We start from the raw sequence: 19016 nt of genomic DNA on the forward strand, positions 1-19016 counted from the left end.
CAAAAGTAATTTTTATCAGGAAGCAAAGAAAATACGGAAAATCCAGAGTTGGAAGAACTAAAATTAACTCATTTATTTTCATTTATATTCATTATACTCATATTCATTTATGATATATATTTATTCATTTATACATTTATACAATATTCATTTATACTCATTATATTCATTTAAAATGAACTCATTTATGTTGGCAAAATTTGATTTTTAACTTACAAATGAAAGCGCCTGTATTTCGTTGAGTTAGTGCGAAATTATAGCTTTGGATTCTTCACAGAGACTGCAACTTGTGAAATGTCATAGCTTAATGCGAAAACTGTAAATTTTGCTAATGAAAAAATTCTAAAGCCCATTTGGCTCTTTAACTACTTTGATAACTTCCAATGATTCTATTGCACCATTTTTTGTTTCGAAAATTTCTTAATAATTCTATCGAGTAGGATTTTTTCTTTTCATTCTTAAAACTGACAAGCGAATCCCATGACTGTTGAACAATCCGACGCTTATATTTCAAGCATATGACTTAAAATCGAAATAGGTTCTATTTAACCGAAATTTAATTTTCAAAAGGCGAAATCGTTGTGTAATGAATGTTTTGTTGGTTTATAGCAACTTTTGACACATCCAGATTTCACAGTAACTTTTTTCAGGAACTTTGACATACGCGTGACTCTGTCAGATTCCACCGGATCTATCAACAATTGTCGTCTTACTGGTATAGCCGCAGAACGCCTCTTCGCAACTCAAGTGAGTAAAATTAATTCTTTTTGAAAAATAGACATCGCGCATGTTTTTAAGAATCAAAACATATTATGAGCTGATCTTGGTACACGTGTTCGATAAAGTTTTGATCCTTGAAAAACCCATAAAATAAATTAAGCGTGTCAAGAAGCCCTTGAACGATATATTCTTGTCTAATTTTAAGTTTTTTCATCGCAGTTCGCGTACTTAGGTCATGGTACTTATGGAGCTTTGAAACGGACACTTAGTGCTTTTTTTTTACTTTTGGCATTTCTTATTTAAATCAAACGTTTCCAATAAAATGCTGCTATTGTTGTTACGGTCCTAAAACTGTTATGTATATAGCACGTTCTAAAAGAAGTCAAGAAGTTCCTCATTAGCAACCAATGTTTCCCCATGAAAAATTAACGGTTTTCGATTTAGTCGATATGGGCATTCATTTATGGTGCATCAGATAATACTCTCATACATTTATAGCATCTTAAATTATGATGGTTACGAAAACACACACAATTTGTATCGTTTTGTTCAAACATTCGGAATATTTTCCTTCGTCAATTACTCATTTAGGACGTTGAGAAAATACTCTTGCAGTATGTTGTTCCGGTTCATTTATACATAATACGAACGAGGGTTAGGCTGAAGTCAGTTAAAAATGTAATTGCATAGATACATAAAACGTTGGTAAATGTTATTATACAAAACATAGGTAAACATTATTAATAAGTAATTGTAGTACAGGTAGCGCGTTGTTATTTGAGCTAGAGTAAGATCGTGTCCTCTTGGATGCAAATACTATACTACTAAAGTTATTATTTGATTAAATTCAAAAATGTTTTTCTTGAAGTTTGTCTTTTGTTGGGTTTTCTGTATCCCTTATAGTTTGACTTTTGAATATATTCTCCCCTAACGTTTGGATATAATATAAGGTCATAAGCTAAAGATTGCTAGTTTCTCATTTGGTATTATGCACAGCTGCATAGCAGAAATTGTCAAAATGAGTCAACTTTCGTTTAAAACCAAGGCTAAAAACAGTGACGGTATCAGTGACGTAAATTGTTTTTGTCAGTGACGTAAAGTGTTAGGTTTTGATTATTACTTCATTATTATTACTTCATTAAACTCAAAAAATGTTTCCTTGAAGATTGTTTTTTATTGAATTTTTCTGAATCCCTTACAGTTTCTGAACTTTTTACTACCTTCTCCCCTAAAGCTTGGATATTATATAAGATCATAAGCTAAAGTTTTCTAGTTTTTTATTTGGCATTATGCACAGCTGAACAGTGCAAACTGTCAAAATGAGTCAACTTTCGTTTAAAACCAAGGCTATATCCAGGCATCAGTGAAGTAAGGGGTTTTTTGTTTTAATTTTTTAATAAAGAGAAAATTATATTTTGATTTTTAAAAAAAACCTTTTTGGGAGTGTTTTTATTGAAAAAAGCCTTTTTGTTTTTCCAGTTTCAAAATGACAAGTTTGCCCCCCTCCCCTGCACACTGTAAAATACATTTTGTGTCTTATATTTTTGTGAATTGACATCACGACCAGGCACTTGGGGGGGGGGGTGAAAGCTGTTAAACCAGGAGTGATTCTGGAAATAAATAGATAGAAATTATCGTAATATAAAGTAATTCAATTTGTTTTAGACAGTATTTGCTTTATAAGGACATGTAAACTAGACTAGTAGTAATTCTTTGATTTAAGATAAATAGGCTTGGGTTTCTTTAGGGTCGAGGGCAGGCGTGGTGCTTTGGGCCAAACCCTCTGACACTCCATACTTTCTTCAGTTTCTGGACACTTCCTAGTCAAATGATCAAGCTTTTTTTTCAAGTCCCCCCCCCTCCCCGCTAGAAAAAATAAGTCAATTCATGACTTCTTTTATTATGGTACATTCAGTTCTTAACTGTCAAACTTTCAACTACAATTCAAAAATATATGGGAAATCTACATTCTATGAGTTACTAATAGCTTAATAGATATTACTTATAGCTTAACGTTTCAAACGGAAGTTTGAAATGTTAATTGGTAATTTTTGTAGCAGTCCATTTAGTTTTCAGTAGAGCAAAACTGTCGAACTAGCAATGAGGGACTCTGAGAAAGTAGCCACCTCATCCCTATTTGAGAATTTCTGTCCGGATGAGGGTTGACCAGTAATGTAAATTTTGATTGTTTCGGTTTAGCGAATTAGTTTGAGTTAGAGCAATGGTGCCCCCCTTCTTATCTTGTATTTTGGATATTGGTATTTTATAAGTAAAGTATATTGTAAACTTTTTAGTAGTTTTAGAACTTTAGAGCGTTTCCTTCTGGAGAGGTCAATCACTAAATAAAAAAAAATTTAACCCCGTTTTCTTTCTTTTTTCTATCCATGCACGTAAGTAAATTTTCGAACCGACAGGACAGCATGAAATGATCAAAGATCAGTTTTGTTTCAACAACTTTATATATTATGTTAAAAACCATTTTACACATTTCCTTGCGGTAGCATGGGGGAAGAGTCCAAGCTCCGTAATTAAAGGTGGCCAAGTTTGATCCCGCTTGCCGCAAGGAAACTAACATCTTACAGACATTTAGGCCTAACTTTTTAGTTTAATAGAATTGTAATTAATATATCGCAAATAGTGATCTTTCCCCTTTCTTTAAAAGGGTTGTCGTTAATCTTTTCCATATAAACGAACAGAAATTCTTGGTGGTTAAGTTTTAATGTATTTGTTTTTTCTTTAAATTTTTCCTCATTATTGTTTCTATCTCATGTAAAACAAGTACCTAAATCATAGTGGTCGGCAATACATCAACATTTTCCATTGTGAGTACTTCACTTTTTCGATATGATTTATTTGTATTATATTATTTTTATTTCTAATCAAGCGATGGATTTTAAATACCACGGATCCTTTTGCCTACCACATATATGTTTTGTTTCTTTGGTACATATTAATTAAAAGAAACACATCCAAGAAGTGAAGTTAAATTAATCCTAATGAAATATAACCTTCATATAAACCTTAGTTTATATAGTAATATAATTTGGGCTATTTATTTGCACATTATGGGGGGGGTAAAGTATTTGGACAGCGCCTCTAACATAACCTAACCTAACTCCCCCCCCCCCCTATCTAATATGCAAATATATAACCCAAATAATACAAGTTCAATGCATTCTATCACCCATCATTTGTCTTTGAGGCAATGAAACCGGTTTTCTGAGATCAAACCTAAGCGTAATTCTTGAGTGTGTTTCGTTTAATTAACAAGTACCGCTTCTTTTGTCAAACTGTGAGGCGGTAATCTTTTAGCTAGAAACAGTCCATAAGGGAACTTGAACAATTTTTAATGTTTAATAATATTTATGAATTTAATAGTTCTATTCAACCTATAATTATATTTGTTTATTTTATTTAATGTTAAAATCTAATACAATAATATGAATTAAAGTTGATTAATTAAATCTAATAAAATTAAATTAAAAACAGAAATAATTAAACTGAATAATTTGACAATAATTCCGATGATTACTTGAAAGCCTTCTTTTTAAAAGTTTAATAAGAAAATAATATACAATCCTTTTACAAAATTTTGGAGAGTTTATGAAGTTCATAAAAATTTTTACGAATAATAGTAAGCTAAGCTGGGATTTTTAGTTTTACATCGTTTATAATTAAAATTTTTTAGTAGAAAACATTGGCTGATAGATAAATATATCTAAAATCATAGAGCTGATAGAGAAAAACCGATTTCACATCATTCGACTACGCTGAAGTAATTAAAATCAGTTCGAAAATCCTAGGCCCTTTTTTATGGCCTGCTGTTTCCTTTGTAAACCATTAAAATATATTGAAAGTTTTTACCAGTTTCATTTAGAAGAATTCTATTCTAATGGAATTAATTATCGAAATAAATGGAAATATACCTAATTTATAAAGCAAGATTTTTTCTCTTTACTAGAAAACAAGTAAAAAGTAACAATAAATCTTTAAGTATCACATTAAAACACGACAAAAAGAGACGGAGACTACGTACCGCATGAAGAGGATGTCCTCACGATTTCGGGTTGTGCCCTACCTAGGCATTTCTAAAATCCTAATACCCCCTTGTGGTATTAAATTTCAGGGAGTTTTTGTGCAAAAAATAAAATTCCATCCTCAGGCCCAAATTCTACTATATAATTCTTGTACATTATTACGCTCAATTACACTATTATTTTTGTCAAATTTTTAAATATTAAAAACAAGTTTCTGAGGTCAGTCTTTGGTCGTAATATCTTCCTTCTCCCCATATGTGCAGATGTAGGTCAGTCAATTACTATGAAAAGAAAATTCGGTTGATTGTTTATATTCTTCGAATAATCTGAGTTAACTAAAAAAAGAAAAAGGAATCTGAATTTTAGAAATTTCGTGTCTATGAATGAGGTGGATGGGTGGTGTCATGTGAACTCATGGGCTCTCTCGAAACACGGAAACAATGTTTAAGGCCCACTCACCATGTGATTTTACCAAAAAGTCGTACAAATTTGGTTAATAACGATTTATGAAAAACATTACATTCAGAACTTAACATAGTCAAAACTAAAGTTCAGTTGATTTCAAATTTAGTGACTATGGCCTTTTAGAAAATTCTCTCTTTTTAGCCTGAGGCATTCATGAATTTGGCACCTCACGAGCTGACTATGATCAAATGGCAGTTTCTACTTGAAAGATGTAAAGTTTATATATCAGCAGCGCCAAAGAAATCTGACCAATCCCAGGCGGATATTTGGATTCTGTTTGCCGAACGAGCCAATCTGGATGAAGTAACTGTCCGCTGCTCTGCTGCCTAATTTTGTTACCTTTTTATTCTCTCTTTTGCCTTTTTTTCTTTCATTTTGTTCCTAGGCCAAAATATTTTCTCTCGTTAACTTATTGATATTGGAGTTTGATATTACGTTTATACCAAGAGTTTATGACGAAAATAAATTTTGAAAAATATGTGTCTTTATGTACTTCGAAAGCTAAAGAAACCATTATTGTTTAATTAGAAAACATGTTCTACTAGTAAAATACCGTATGTAGATGTAACTGAAACGAGCTGTTAGGTGACACGAGCATAGGATTTTTTATCATTATTGTATTTATAATCATAAGAAGATGCAAAGGGAATAAAACTTTTAATGTCTTTTTTTTCTATAGTGAAACTTAAAACCGTTCACGTTCAATATTACTGTATCTAAAATTAAAAGAAAAATGGTACTTAAGTGAAAAAAAGAAAATTCTAGATAGGTCTATACCTAAGTGAAACGTAAGAATATAACTAGACGAGAATATACCACAAGAAAAACTTCTAACTTTAACTTTGATTCCAAATTTTTTTCTCCTATCAATATTGGAATTGTCCCCGAAAACTACCTTACATAATAAAATATGCGTGATGGGCAAAAAGGAACACCCTTCCCCTTCCTCCAAGAAGGAAGTGCATCTGGGTAAATATCAAAGAATTGTAGCGATAAAAAGAAAGTGACTGAGGCAAATGTGGTAATAAATATTGACCGCGTCAAATCTAATATCGTACTAAAGCTAAAGCTGCGAACTTACACCTTATAAGTTCTCCGATAGCGCCGCTTATAGCGCTAAAGATTGTACCATCAAGGCCTGCGCCACAGCAATGGGGAGTGAAGTAAATTTATGACCGTGCCACCCTCAATTATTGAGTGAAAATAAAATGCGTAGAAATATAAATGTTACCTCTTTTCCTTGAGCTATCTGGAGATCAGATTTCTGGGAACGTACCTTGGAGACATAAGAACTAATTACCTGTCGTGTAACTAGATACAGACATATAAAATAAAATAAACACAAGTAAAAAGCAATAGATTTATTGAGACTTACATAATTAGGTGAACAGCAGTGGGCCACTTCAAATGACAACAACGGTGACTGAGATAACAACAATGATAGAATTACAAAGCTTGATTGCCGAAATAAGTCTGTCGACTATGATAATGAGAGCACGAAAATCACTTTTCTTTACTATAAATACTAAATCCTGATCATGTGCCGTGGGAGCTACCCCACGATTGGCCTAAGTCCTGAGGCGGGCCGAACCCTCCGTCCAATAATCTGTCTTAAATATTTCTGATGATTCAAACGTTCACACGGCTCTTATAATTTAAAATTCCTTAGAAATATTGTGTGCAGCATCTTTTGTATTGCCCACTATCTTAGCGAAATCCAAAGCTGGATAGCGCCGTTCTTTGTCTGAGGCTAACTGCAATTTTTCTCTTTGCTGATTAAGGACATTTCTTTTTTTTGAAACTCGATTTAAACTTAATTAGATGAAGTCGGAATCATCTTTAGGAAGAAGGACCTTTATTTTTGTATTTTAAATATATCGAATTTTACTCACGGTACATATTACCCTTCCCTTTATTCAATGACGTCCCGTCATTAGGACTTGCTTGCCTTTGGGCTTTTGAAATGTTCGCAATTTATTAACTATTTATTCTACATAATTTTGATTTATATTGTTTTTTTGTTGTTTTTTTTGCTTAATGAGGAGTGCTAAAAGTTCTCTCTATTACTTTTCTTATTTTATTCTACATCCCTATCTAAAATATTTTTTATCGAAAATATTTTATGCCTATTTTCTATTTTACCATTAGCTTGTGGGTGGTAAGGAGCTGTCACCATTTTCTCTATATTAAGAAAACTCATTAAGTCTTTTGTTACTTTTGAAACAAAATTGCTTCCGTTGTCACTTAAAACCTTATTTGGAATGCCAAATTTTAAAAATAATTTTGCTAACTTCTTACTGGTGGCGTAAGCACCTTGATTTTTTAATGCTTTTGCTAAAGTAAATCCAGAAAAGTGATCTATAACTGAAAGAATACAAGTATGGCCTCTGTTGGAAACAGGCAAGCCTCCACTTGTTCCATATAGGTCAAATGAGACAATATCGAAGGGGTACTTTGCTACCGGGACCCTTCCCATTGGAGGATTAGGATAAGCTTGGTGGATTTTTCTTAAGTTACACGCTTCGCATGTACTTACTAATTCTTTAAGTTTTGTTATTCCCGACGGCACGTAAAAATATTGTTTTAATTTATGGAAAGTTTTCGTTACTCCTAAGTGTCCACCTATATCTGAATGAAAATATTCAAACGCAGTTATTATTAAGTTTTGTGGTAATACAGGTATTATTGAGGTTTGGTTTCTATTTGTCTCAGCAGTCACGATTCTACATAGAATTACTTTATCAAGATCATAGTAAAGATTATCTATCTCTTTTCTAAGAGTTTTGAATTTATCCGGTAACACATCGTCCTTCACAAAATAATTAATTAATGCTACACACCTTTCGTCCTTTTTTTGCTTTCTGTTTATATTTTCTAAAGACACGGGACAATAGTTAATCTTGTTTTCTTTTACCGTGTCCTTGACTTTGTTTTTCTTATGTCCATGTTTGCTCTTAGCATTGATAGCGTTAACTTCATTTTTCTCAGCTTCCGACGGAATATTTGCTGGGTGTCTACTCAAAAAGTCGTAAGCTGCATTTCGTTTACCTTTTAAATATTCAAATTCGTAATCTAGATCTTGGATTTTCATAATACATCTAGCTAGAATGCCCGTGGGGTTTTAAATGTGCGCAGGTGCTGCAAGCTTTTATGGTCTGATCGTAGTATAAATTTTCTACCAATTAAATAGTGTCTAAATTTATCCAAGTGATGGATTATTGATAATAATTCTAAGTTTGTGGCTGAATAACTACTTTCGCCTTTTGATAAAGTTCTACTCGAATAGCATCTAACTTTTTGTATTTGTTTTTGTTTAGGCGTTCCCTCTAGAGGATTAAGGTTTTCTACCGGGATTATTTGCGAAAGAATAGCGCCAATACCCTTTAACTAGCATCGGTTGTGACCACAAAAACACCAACCTTTCCCTCAATGATAATAAATTTCACTTAAAAGTTACAATTTTTTCGCCAATAATAACAAGTTATCTATTAGAAGTAACAAGTTTACTGTCAATGATGCCAAATTTTTCTTGGAAGTAACAATTTTTCCTTATGATAACAAGTTTTCTGACAGAAGTAAAAAGTTAGGTGCAGATGAACGACGTAAGAGGGTAAGGAGCATAAGTGAATGTTTAAGCTGCAAGTATCTCTCCTAAAAGAAAACAAAAACCGAAAACCCTGTTTCGCATTACTTTTCCACTGTTTCGGATGTCTCGTACACGGCGAAAATCGCAATGTTGATCTTGAGAGAGGAAAAGAGATACATTTTCTTATGCTTCTACAATCAGGCTTACATCGCTCGTTTGGGCATAGTCCTATGGATTTGTGCCATCTACAAGGCAGCAGCTACAGCGTTTTTTTTTTCTTTTTTTTCTTCTTTTGAATATGCGAAACTATTGCCAAAGACTGCCATACTTGTTTACATTAATAGTCTGATTTTTTATACCAGTTTTCCAATAAATGAATACTCATGAGTAGCTAAGCATTCTTGAAATCGTCACTGCGTTCGTCACCTTCGTAGAGAGCCTGTACTGGACTGGACCATTAGGCCCATAAGGTATAACACTGTCTAAAACGTGGTCAAGATCGCCGCACAACAGCCCAAGAAGAAGTAGAAGTTGCTCTCGGTCATTTGATCCGATGGAAAAAAAAGGCAAAGCAGAAGGTAAAATAGTATGGAAAACAAAATAAACAGGCTATTTTACGCCCAAAAGAGGGATTTTGGTTCACAATTTCGGTTTTTCGTCTTTCTTCTATTTCACAGCAGGCGGGCTTTTCAGTTGATACTATTTAGCCCTTTTCATTGTGCTTCACTCTGTGGGCTACAGAGATACTGGCTTGGTTGTCTCTTATTTAGTAGATATTCTCAAATATATTTCAGTAGATCTTTCGACTCAAGGAGTTCAAATATAAGATGATTGATATCGATTTCTGTGCTCTGTGTGCAGGATTAGTCGGCTAGGTTCTTGGCTGATAGTGAGATTTTGTGGTGTTTGAAGCACTTAAACAGTTTATAATGCAAGGTATGCTGTGCAGACGTTAGCTTATTACATTCAAATAAGCAGTGGTCAATTGTTTCACTATTCATAATAAAAACCCTGCAAAGAGGGGACAAAGGAAATGAACAACTTGAATTAGAAAACTGATACGAGAATGCCAGAAGATTGAGTCCATTTACTCCACAACGAATTCTGTGATAAATTTTAGAAAAGTACTTATTGGGAAAGGGGGAAAGAGTAGGATTTTTCTTATTAAACATAATATCTGATAGTCTCCATCGGTAAATATCTCTAATGGGGATTGGTCTCACATTTTGATGGTCAATATTTATAGCATTTTTCGATATTTCATCAAACTGATGATTACCACTCATACCAGAGGGGCTGGGAATATACTGAAGATAAGTTCTTATGCCACTTGAAGCAAGATTATCTATAATAATAAGACAATGATAAGTGTCAATATCCAGCTTATACTGAGGGGCTGAAGACAGCAACTCAAGGTTTGATAGAGAGTCATAACAAACTACAAAATTTCTTTAATTGGTAAATAAGGGTTTATTTTCCATACGTTATCCTAATGTCATGATTATGGAATTTAAATCTGTAGTTATTATTGATGCATAGTGGTACAATATGTCAACCATCACAATATAAAGCTCAGGAAGAAACGCACAACTTGGTACCTTCTCATTCATTTTGGACCCATCAACAAATATTTGGAAATGGTTTTTATAAGTAATTGTATTAAGTTCAGCAAATTTTTTCTGGACAAAAGCAATGGGGGTTAAATTTTTAGTCCACTTTGAGAAATCAGTATTTATTATGGGGATTGACCAATTCCATGGAGGGGATTGGGGGAAAGTAGGTGCAATTGACTTTGCGGGCAGAGGGAACTTCTTCTGAATATTGGCATACTCATCTGCAATGCCTCTATACATGGCTGAATTTCTTAAAAAATTATGTAGGGTGTGTGAGCTATTTGATTCAATTTTTGTAAGATGTTTTATCAAGAGAAAGCTACGTCTCTCCCTTATTGTTGTTAATCCACTCTCCATAAGCAGAAACTTGGTGCTTGTGGGTTTCATAAGACCAAATATGAGACGTATTATATCATTTTGTATTTTTTAAATTTTTTGTATCTGGGTCTTTGCACATGCACCATAGACGATGAGCCCATAGTCAATATGGGGTCTTATATGTGATTTATAAAACTGGAGTAAGGTTTTCTCTTTACAGCCCCAGGGTGTAGAAAAATGTCTTTTTAGTATAATTGTTTTTCTATAGCATTTTTTGTATTGTGTTTGAAATGTGGAGGCGGAAATTAAGTTTTTGGTCAAGCATGAGAACTAGGTAATTGATATGATTATCTTCTGGAATAGTTGTTCCATTTAGAGTTAGTTTTACATTAACATGATTTCGCTTTTGGTGAAATTGGATTATTTTTTACTTGGTGGGTGCAATGGGTAAATCTGAATGTTGAGAAAATTCTTCAAATTGGAAAAGTGACTTTTGTAGCTTTTACTGTGCAATCAGATGTGTTGCCAGATGACCATAGTACCAGATCATCAGCATATTGTAGATTCGTATGGGGGAGATTCATGTCCCAGAGATACAGGGCAAAAAGGAGGCAGCTGAGGACTGCTCCCTGGGGAAGGCCTTTGGTTATTGTCTTTTGGGGTGAAGAAGCCGAACCTACACAAACAATGAAACTTCGCGATTCTATTAGAGATTTTATAATAGATGCTAGCATTAGCTTGGGAAGTAGTCCAAGGTTAGCACTTTTAATTGAAAGGAATTTGTGTTTCACGCTATCATATGCCCTTTCAAAGTCTAGGAAAGCTGCTACTAGGACATTATTTTTTGAGAATGATTCATTTATTGCATTTGTTAATAATATGAAAGTATCTATTGAGGACTGGTGTTTCCTGAAGCCAGTTTGAGTGTGAGGGATTATATTATTTTTTTCAACAAACCAGAGGAGTCGGTAATAGATCATTTTCTCCATTATTTTCCCCATCACAGGAGTAATCATTATGGGCCTATAGGACTCTGGATTATTTTTGGGTTTATTTTTCTTTAGGATTGGTAAGAGGGACGAACATTTCCAGATATTGGGGAACATAGATGAAGCCCAAGCATGATTATAACAATCCAGATTTCTGATTGTATGAAGGGGTGAGATTCTTTATCCATGTAGGGTGTATATTGTCATAGCTGCCGCTAGTCTTGGTCCTAATATGATGTATTGCATTGTTCATTTCCTGGATTGAAAATGGGCTGATTATATACTCGGATCCTGGGCGAGGTTGGTAACTTGGGTTCATAGGAATTGGGGGTATTTTGCTACAATTGTTTGATGTAAACTTATTAACAAAAAGAGTGGCAAATAGCTTAGCTTTTTCATTATCATTGTCATAATGGGTGTTATTATGTATAAGCTCATACAGGAGTGGGTTGGGGGAAGTATTTTTCCCACAGATGTGGCTTATGACTTTATGTATAATTGGCTCATGTGTTTCTCTGGAGAGATTATTTACAAAATTATTCCAGTAGTTATATTTGGCATTTATTATGGTCCTTTTTAGATTAGATTCTGCTTGTATTTTTTTTAAAATATGTAGTAGGTGATGGTTTTTTTTAAGAATGTTCTCCTAGCAGCCTTTTTTGTTCTCCATATATTTCGGCACTCATTTGTCCACCATGCTTTTGGAATATATGTAGGGAAAGTTTTCATGGGTGTTGTCCTGGGGATAGCATGATTAGCTACATATATTAGTAAAGTTGGTAAAACTTCAGCTTGTGTGTCAACTCTTGCATTTGAAAGGCATGAATTTTGGGTGAAACTTTCAATTTTATTATTTAGCTTATTTTGGAACATATGCCAATTTGCTTTAGCGTTGATATATTTGGAGGTATGTGATAGGGTTTCAGCAGGTTCATTTAGGGAGCAAAATATGGCAAAGTGGTTAGTACATAGACTATAAATTTTATTTACATAAATTTTATTCAAAATATTTAAAGACACAATTTGTAGGTCAATTGTAGAGAAACTGCCACTTTTGGGGTTGAAATATGTATTCAGGTTTGGAGGGGTAGCAATAGCTAATTCATTATTATTTGAAGGCATATGCTCAATGAACTTACCAGCTTTATTTGCTGGTTTATTCCCCCACAAAAGACTGTGGGCATTAAAGTCTCCACAAATAATAATATTTTTCAACATATCAGAATTATTTATGTATCTGAAGAAATCCATGGCATCTGTAGTTTGGCCATTAGGGTTATAAAAGCTTAATATGTAAGTTTTTGTATTATTCAGCCAAACACTGATACCAATTGCATCAACATCATTTACAAAATGTGGAAAGTTGATGCCACAGAATTTTATATTATTTTTAACTATTAAAGCTACTCCACCTCCTTTTCTTTCTGATGATCTATCCTTTTTCAGGATAGTGTATCCCAGAGACTTTAATTTGTTGGTTTTGGGTTAAATGAGTTTCCTGGAGGCAAGCAATATTGATGGAATTATTATTCATAAGAGATCTTACTTCATATAATTTGAGTTCAGCAGGGGATCTAATATTCTCATGAAACATTGATATGTGTTGTGTTGTTGTTTTATTTTTCATATGGCTGTGTATCAATGTTGAGCCTTTTTAATAGTAGAGCAAGATATTTTTTTGATTGAATCAGTATCTTGTTAGGGATATATATTTTTATCAATTCAGCAATGATTTTTGTTTTCTGTTGTTGTTGTATATTCATGGCCTGAACTGCATTGCAGTTTAGAATGAATAAGCATATATTTGGGGTTTGCATGTTTGGCTGTGCATCCAGTTTGTCAGTTAAGGGATTAATTCCTGGTAGTGTTTCTGGTTTGTTTCTTGTTGGGAGGGGGTGCCAGGCCGACCTCATCTGACTGGGCAAGGATGCTTGTTGGCTTGGTGATTCTTTCTGACAGAGATGTGAGCTGGGGGGCTTAAAGGATGGTGTTTTGTAAGGAGTACTTGATGTATTGGGAGTGTTTGACTTGGGAGTTTTATTTGATTTCAATATAGGTTTTATTTGGTGTGATTGGGCAGCATTTGCTTCCATAGCTGCAAAAGGGTATGGAATGGCCTTCTCTGTTGCTATTTGGAGTGTTAGTGCTCTTTTCTTATATGTAGGGCATTGTGATTTATTGGTAGATTCATGTGGACCTTTACAATTGATACATTTAGGCTGAGTGTTGTTGCAAGTTGTCAACTCTTTAGGATGGGAGCCTTTACAATTACTACAGGCTAGGAGAATTTCATTGTATTTATTTGTTGTGTGTCCCAATTTCAGACACTTCTGACCCTGGATACTCACCAGCATTCAACGTATCAGGGCACACCGTCGAGGTTGTCAAGTCTTTCACCTACCTTGGATGTGTCATCAAGGAAAACGGCTCAGTCGAAACTGAAGTTCAGTCGCAAATCGGAAAAGCCGCATCAATTATGGCACGACTATGCCGTTCAGTGTGGTCAAAGCCCAACATCAGCCGAAAAACAAAAATGCAGATCTACAACATCACCGTAACCCAAGTCCTTCTCTACGGTGCTGAGACCTGGCCGGCTGCTGCTTCTGCTCGCGATGCCATAGACGTGGCCCAAACAAAGTTCTTGAGACGTATTGAAGGGATCAGATAGGACGACTTCGTCTCGAACACCCAATTGCTGGCACTAACAGATCAGACCCCAGACTCTCATCAGGTCACTGCACGAACCCTACGGTGGTTCGGCCATTTGGTCCGCATGCCAGCAGAAACACCCGCCAGCACTCTCTTCAATTTTGATCCCCCTGCGCATGGCTGGAAGCGCCCCCGCGGAAGGCCCCGGTTCAGATGGAGGGACAGCCTTACCCAGTACCTCTCAATGATCGGCACTGATATACAAGAAGCAGTCACGCTTGCACAAGACCGTTCCGAATGGAGGCCAAGAGTCACGTGTCTCTCTACGCTGGACCACCAGCAGGAGCATTAAGTCAAAGTAAGTCAAGTGACACTGGATAAGCTTTGGCTTGTATTCCTTGTGCGGTTTGATTTGCCCAAATAGGAATAACTTTTCTGGGATATTATTTTTTTCCTTCAGTGTAAATAGGAAAGATCTACTTGTTTTTAATCCATTAGAGTTGGGTTTACCCAGTTAAGTGACATCTTCTACAGGGATTGTGTTACCAGCCCTATCTGAGAGCCCTTCTTTTAACTCCTGAATTGGTATTTCTAGGGGAACATTATATACTACTATTTTTGTTGGGGATTGTTTTGGATTCCATTTAGATGAGTTAATTGGGGTATTCAGAAGAGACTTTAGATTAAGTATTATATCAGCTGATTTCTGATCTTGGACAGCTATTAGCAAAGATCCATCCCGGTGAATGTTACGAGAAAACATTGATTTTAACATTTTGAAAATTGCAACCCTTATTGTAGTAATCTTTCTTATTTCAAAGGGGGTATTTGGAGAAATTGTGAGGTAAATTCCTAAGTTTTGGAAAGGATAATCTTCGACAGGAGGAGGGGAAATATTTTTGATTGGGGATGTTTTTTTCCTTTTTTTGGAGCTCCTAGAAAGGACGTCTTAAAAGCCATTATCATCTATAGTGACATTTGCTCCAACACTGATCATTATCCTATTCTTAGAATTTGAGCTTTCATGTGAACTTTGTGATAGGGAGCTTGACCAGCCAGGATGGGGCAAAAATGGATCAATTTCATTAGTATTTGGAGTGGGATCCGGAGGGACCTTTTTTTTAGGGAGAGTTCTTTGCATTGCCTTTTTTAATAAGCTTTAAGCTAAAAAGGAAAGGATAATAGTATGATACCAGACCGTCTGCACTCTACAGTGGGGAAAACTTCCGCAAAAGAAACACCACAGTATGGCCCTGAGGAGGATTTTGAGCACGAGGGGTTCAGTACAGCTACTGATTAATCGAGACAATAATTCACAAGAAACTTATTTTTAAAATTTCTTAAAGTGTTGCCGTTCGTCTTTCTTCTTCTATTTAACAGCAGGCGGGCTTTTCAGTAGTACTATTTAGCCCTTTTCCTTTTGCTTTGCCCTGTGGGCTGCAGGGATACTGGCTTGATTGCCTCATATTTATTGGATATTTTCAGATGTCTTTCAGTAGATCTTTTGACTCTAGGAGTTCATCGAAATTCCGAATTCGGTGCAACTTCTTTTTCTTCTTGAAGCGGTTGACGGCGTTTTGAAAACATAGTGTCTTGGCTAATGGTCCACGGCGTCTGAACCGCAAATAGCTGCGTCGTCAGCGCAAGGAATTTCTAGCGAGGCTGCATGCTAAAAGAAGGGCCAAAAGGATGAAAGCAGGATCGGATCGGGGAACTGAAAGGCGACTCACTACATCCTTTTTAGCCTAACACAACAGCAAGCTGAAATCGCCAAAATCATTTGCAGAAGAAGACGTTTGAGAAACCGTTTTAAGCCGTTCTGAAGGTCTATAAATAGTGTAGAAAAAGAGAAGCTTCATTCTTGAAGTCGGACTGTTATCAGATTTTTTAGTTCCAGTTGGACATTTGTCGGATTTCGGACCACCACGGTGTCGGAAAAATAGTCGGATTTTCTGTGGTCGGGTGTCGAAATTTTCAGGATTTTCAAAAAGACGGAACAGAAATCTAGTAGGAACAATCACTATACCACTTGGTTTATATAAGATGCATCCAATTAATATCCTTTAAAAACTTGCATATCAACTTAAGTCCATCAGCACAGTCACTGTTCAAGCCTGCTCCATTTAGTATGTCACTACTCTGTTGAATTCTTTTTTCTCTATTAAACTGTCTAATATCCTTCCTCCTGTCTTCTGTTCCTGCACATTTAAATAACAGATGTTTTACCGTTTCCTCATTTCCACAAAATGCACATCTCGGATCTTCAATATTAAAACGGGCTCTATATTTCTGAATTCCTGCATGACCTGACCTTAGTCTGAATATCACCCTGGCTTCAGATTTACTTAGCAGTCCATATATTGTCTTTTCAAATTGCCTTTCTTTCTTTCGTATAACTAACATATTTGTTGAGAACACACGGCTGTCCTTGAATATCTTTATTCTCAATTTCTTTATCACTATTCCAATTTTATTAAACATCCTGGGTGTGATACCTACAAATGTTTGCCTGTCTTTTATGGATGCTTGTTTTGCTGCAGTGTCAGCCATTTCATTTCCACTAATATTTGCATGTCCTGGTACCCAATCCAATGTTTTGGTTACGGTAAATATTTACCAAATCATATAATTGAGTTTTGACTAAAGTGAATATACCACTCACTCGATTTTTATGCTCTTTACGAATATAATAATCATTTTTGTCAGAAATGAATTCTAGCCCCAACCCCTATATATACCAATTCTGGGTATATATTTGCACATTAGGGGGGTGGGGGGATTTTAAACTTCCTAATGTGCAAATATATACCCTGAATTGGTATATATAGGGGTGGGGGCTAAAATTCATTTCCGACAAAAATGATTATTAAATTCATAAAGAGCATAAAAAAAGGCATTGAGTGGTATACTCACTTTAGTCGTAACTTAATAATATGATTTGGTAAATATTTATCATGGTTACTACCTTTTTCAGTAGTTTCTGTAATTCTTTATGGCAAAAGATCACTTTGGGAGCTACTTTATTTGCTAGATAAATATTCTTGATTGCCTCTAAACCACTTTTTGAATCCAAACAGATTATGTATTTTTCGCCTGTGGGTCCCAAATCTATTATGTATCTCACTGCTTTGGCTATTGCAACTACTTCTGCTTGAAAAACTAGTTATATCACTTAATTTAATCAATTTAACTATATTCTTAGAGTGAGCCTCCTCACTCCACACTGATCCACACTATCAAGGATCATGATTTATCTGCTGGCATCTGTACTTCCATACTTTTAGTAAGGTTTTTGAAAAGAATTTGCCAAATTTCAATATCACTCACACCAAACTTTCATATCTCTTGGGGACATTGACAAGTTACTGGCTCTGTATGATTTTTGTTATGACATTTGCCCAAATTACTGAAACTGTTTCAATAGTATCTGTCACCAAATTCTCCTGGTAAATTTTTTGCAAATTATATTATTGACTTACAAATAAAGTAAACATACCACTTGATGCCTTTTTTGGGTAAAGTTCTACCAAATCATATTATTGACTTAAGCACAAAGTGAATATACCACTCGATGCCTTTTTTTATGCTGATTACAAATATAGTAATAATTTCTATCGTAAATGAATTTCACCCCCCCCCCCCCTATACATGCCAATTCAGGGTATATATTTCTACACCCTAACCTAACCTACCCCTACTTGGCATATATAGGGGGGGGGGCTGAAATTCATTTCCGATAGAAATGATTATTATATTTGTAATCAGCATAAAAAAGGCATAGAATGGTGTATTCACTTTATTCCTAACTCAATAATATGATTTGGTAGAACTTTACCCTTTTTTGATGCTCTTTCCAAATATAATAATTATTTTTGTCAGAAATGAATTTTACCCCCACCACTATATATACCAATTCAGGGTATATATATTGCACACTGAGGGGGTGAGGGTAAAGTTAATTTCTTATGAAAATGGGACGTGTTTAAACTTTACCCCCTTAATGTGTAAATATGTACCCTGAATTGGTATCTATAGGGGTGGGAGTAAAATTCATTTCCAACAAAAATGATTATTATATTTATAAAGAGCATAAAAAAAGGCATCAAGTGGTATGTTTACTTTATTTGTAAGTCAATAATATGATTTGCAAAAAATTTAACATTCTCCTTGGCAGATCTAGTTTCTGCTTAAATGAAATCCAACAAAATTGTTTTCAGCTTCACAGCATCGCTCAATCCCAATTTATAAAATTTTAAATATATGCAAATACATTTCCCAAGTATTGAAATAAAAACTATTGACATGGCTTAAAATTCTACTTAAATGAAAGAAACTGTATTTTCAAAACTAAAGCCAGAGTAAAAGAAACGGATGACTGAAAATTAAAGTAAAATGTTGTTTTGTCAAAATTTTAATTCAGGTACTGTCAAAAGAGTGAAATCATTTGACAAGACCTAAACCTGTCATGTAGGCAAATTTCAGGACCCACTAGAGGGAGAAGGAGTGGAGGTAGGTACTTCAAAATACCTTCCCGGGACACACTTTAGCATGTAGCCCCATCCCTGAGAGTTTCACTTCCTAACTTAACCCCTCTCCAAGATAGCCCAAAGTAGCTAAAGTAGAATTTTACCAAAGTATG

At 34.8% G+C, this 19016-nt stretch overlaps 2 protein-coding genes across 2 annotated transcripts in view; both read left to right on the plus strand.

The window, feature by feature from the left end:
- Positions 1-5700, plus strand: part of hdm (meiosis specific with OB domains hold'em) — an 87428-nt gene extending 81728 nt beyond the window's left edge. Inside the window, exons 9-10 of the mRNA XM_089100154.1 lie at positions 651-747; positions 5364-5700. Of these exons, the coding sequence (XP_088956280.1) occupies positions 651-747; positions 5364-5552 (286 nt within the window). The 3' untranslated portion in view covers positions 5553-5700. The remainder of the gene's footprint in view (positions 1-650; positions 748-5363) is intronic.
- Positions 5701-9737: 4037 nt separating this feature from the next.
- LOC148944399 (uncharacterized) lies at positions 9738-14396 on the plus strand. Its single transcript, XM_089099917.1, has 2 exons — positions 9738-9744; positions 14053-14396. The coding sequence occupies exons 1-2, from the start codon at positions 9738-9740 to the stop codon at positions 14394-14396; spliced, it is 351 nt and encodes a 116-aa protein (XP_088956043.1).
- The last annotated feature ends 4620 nt before the right edge of the window (positions 14397-19016 follow it).

The sequence above is a fragment of the Artemia sp. Qi Xiang Cuo genome, chromosome 14, assembly GCF_049724085.1.
Source record: "Artemia sp. Qi Xiang Cuo chromosome 14, ASM4972408v1, whole genome shotgun sequence".
NCBI classification, from domain to species: Eukaryota; Metazoa; Arthropoda; class Branchiopoda; order Anostraca; family Artemiidae; genus Artemia; species Artemia sp. Qi Xiang Cuo.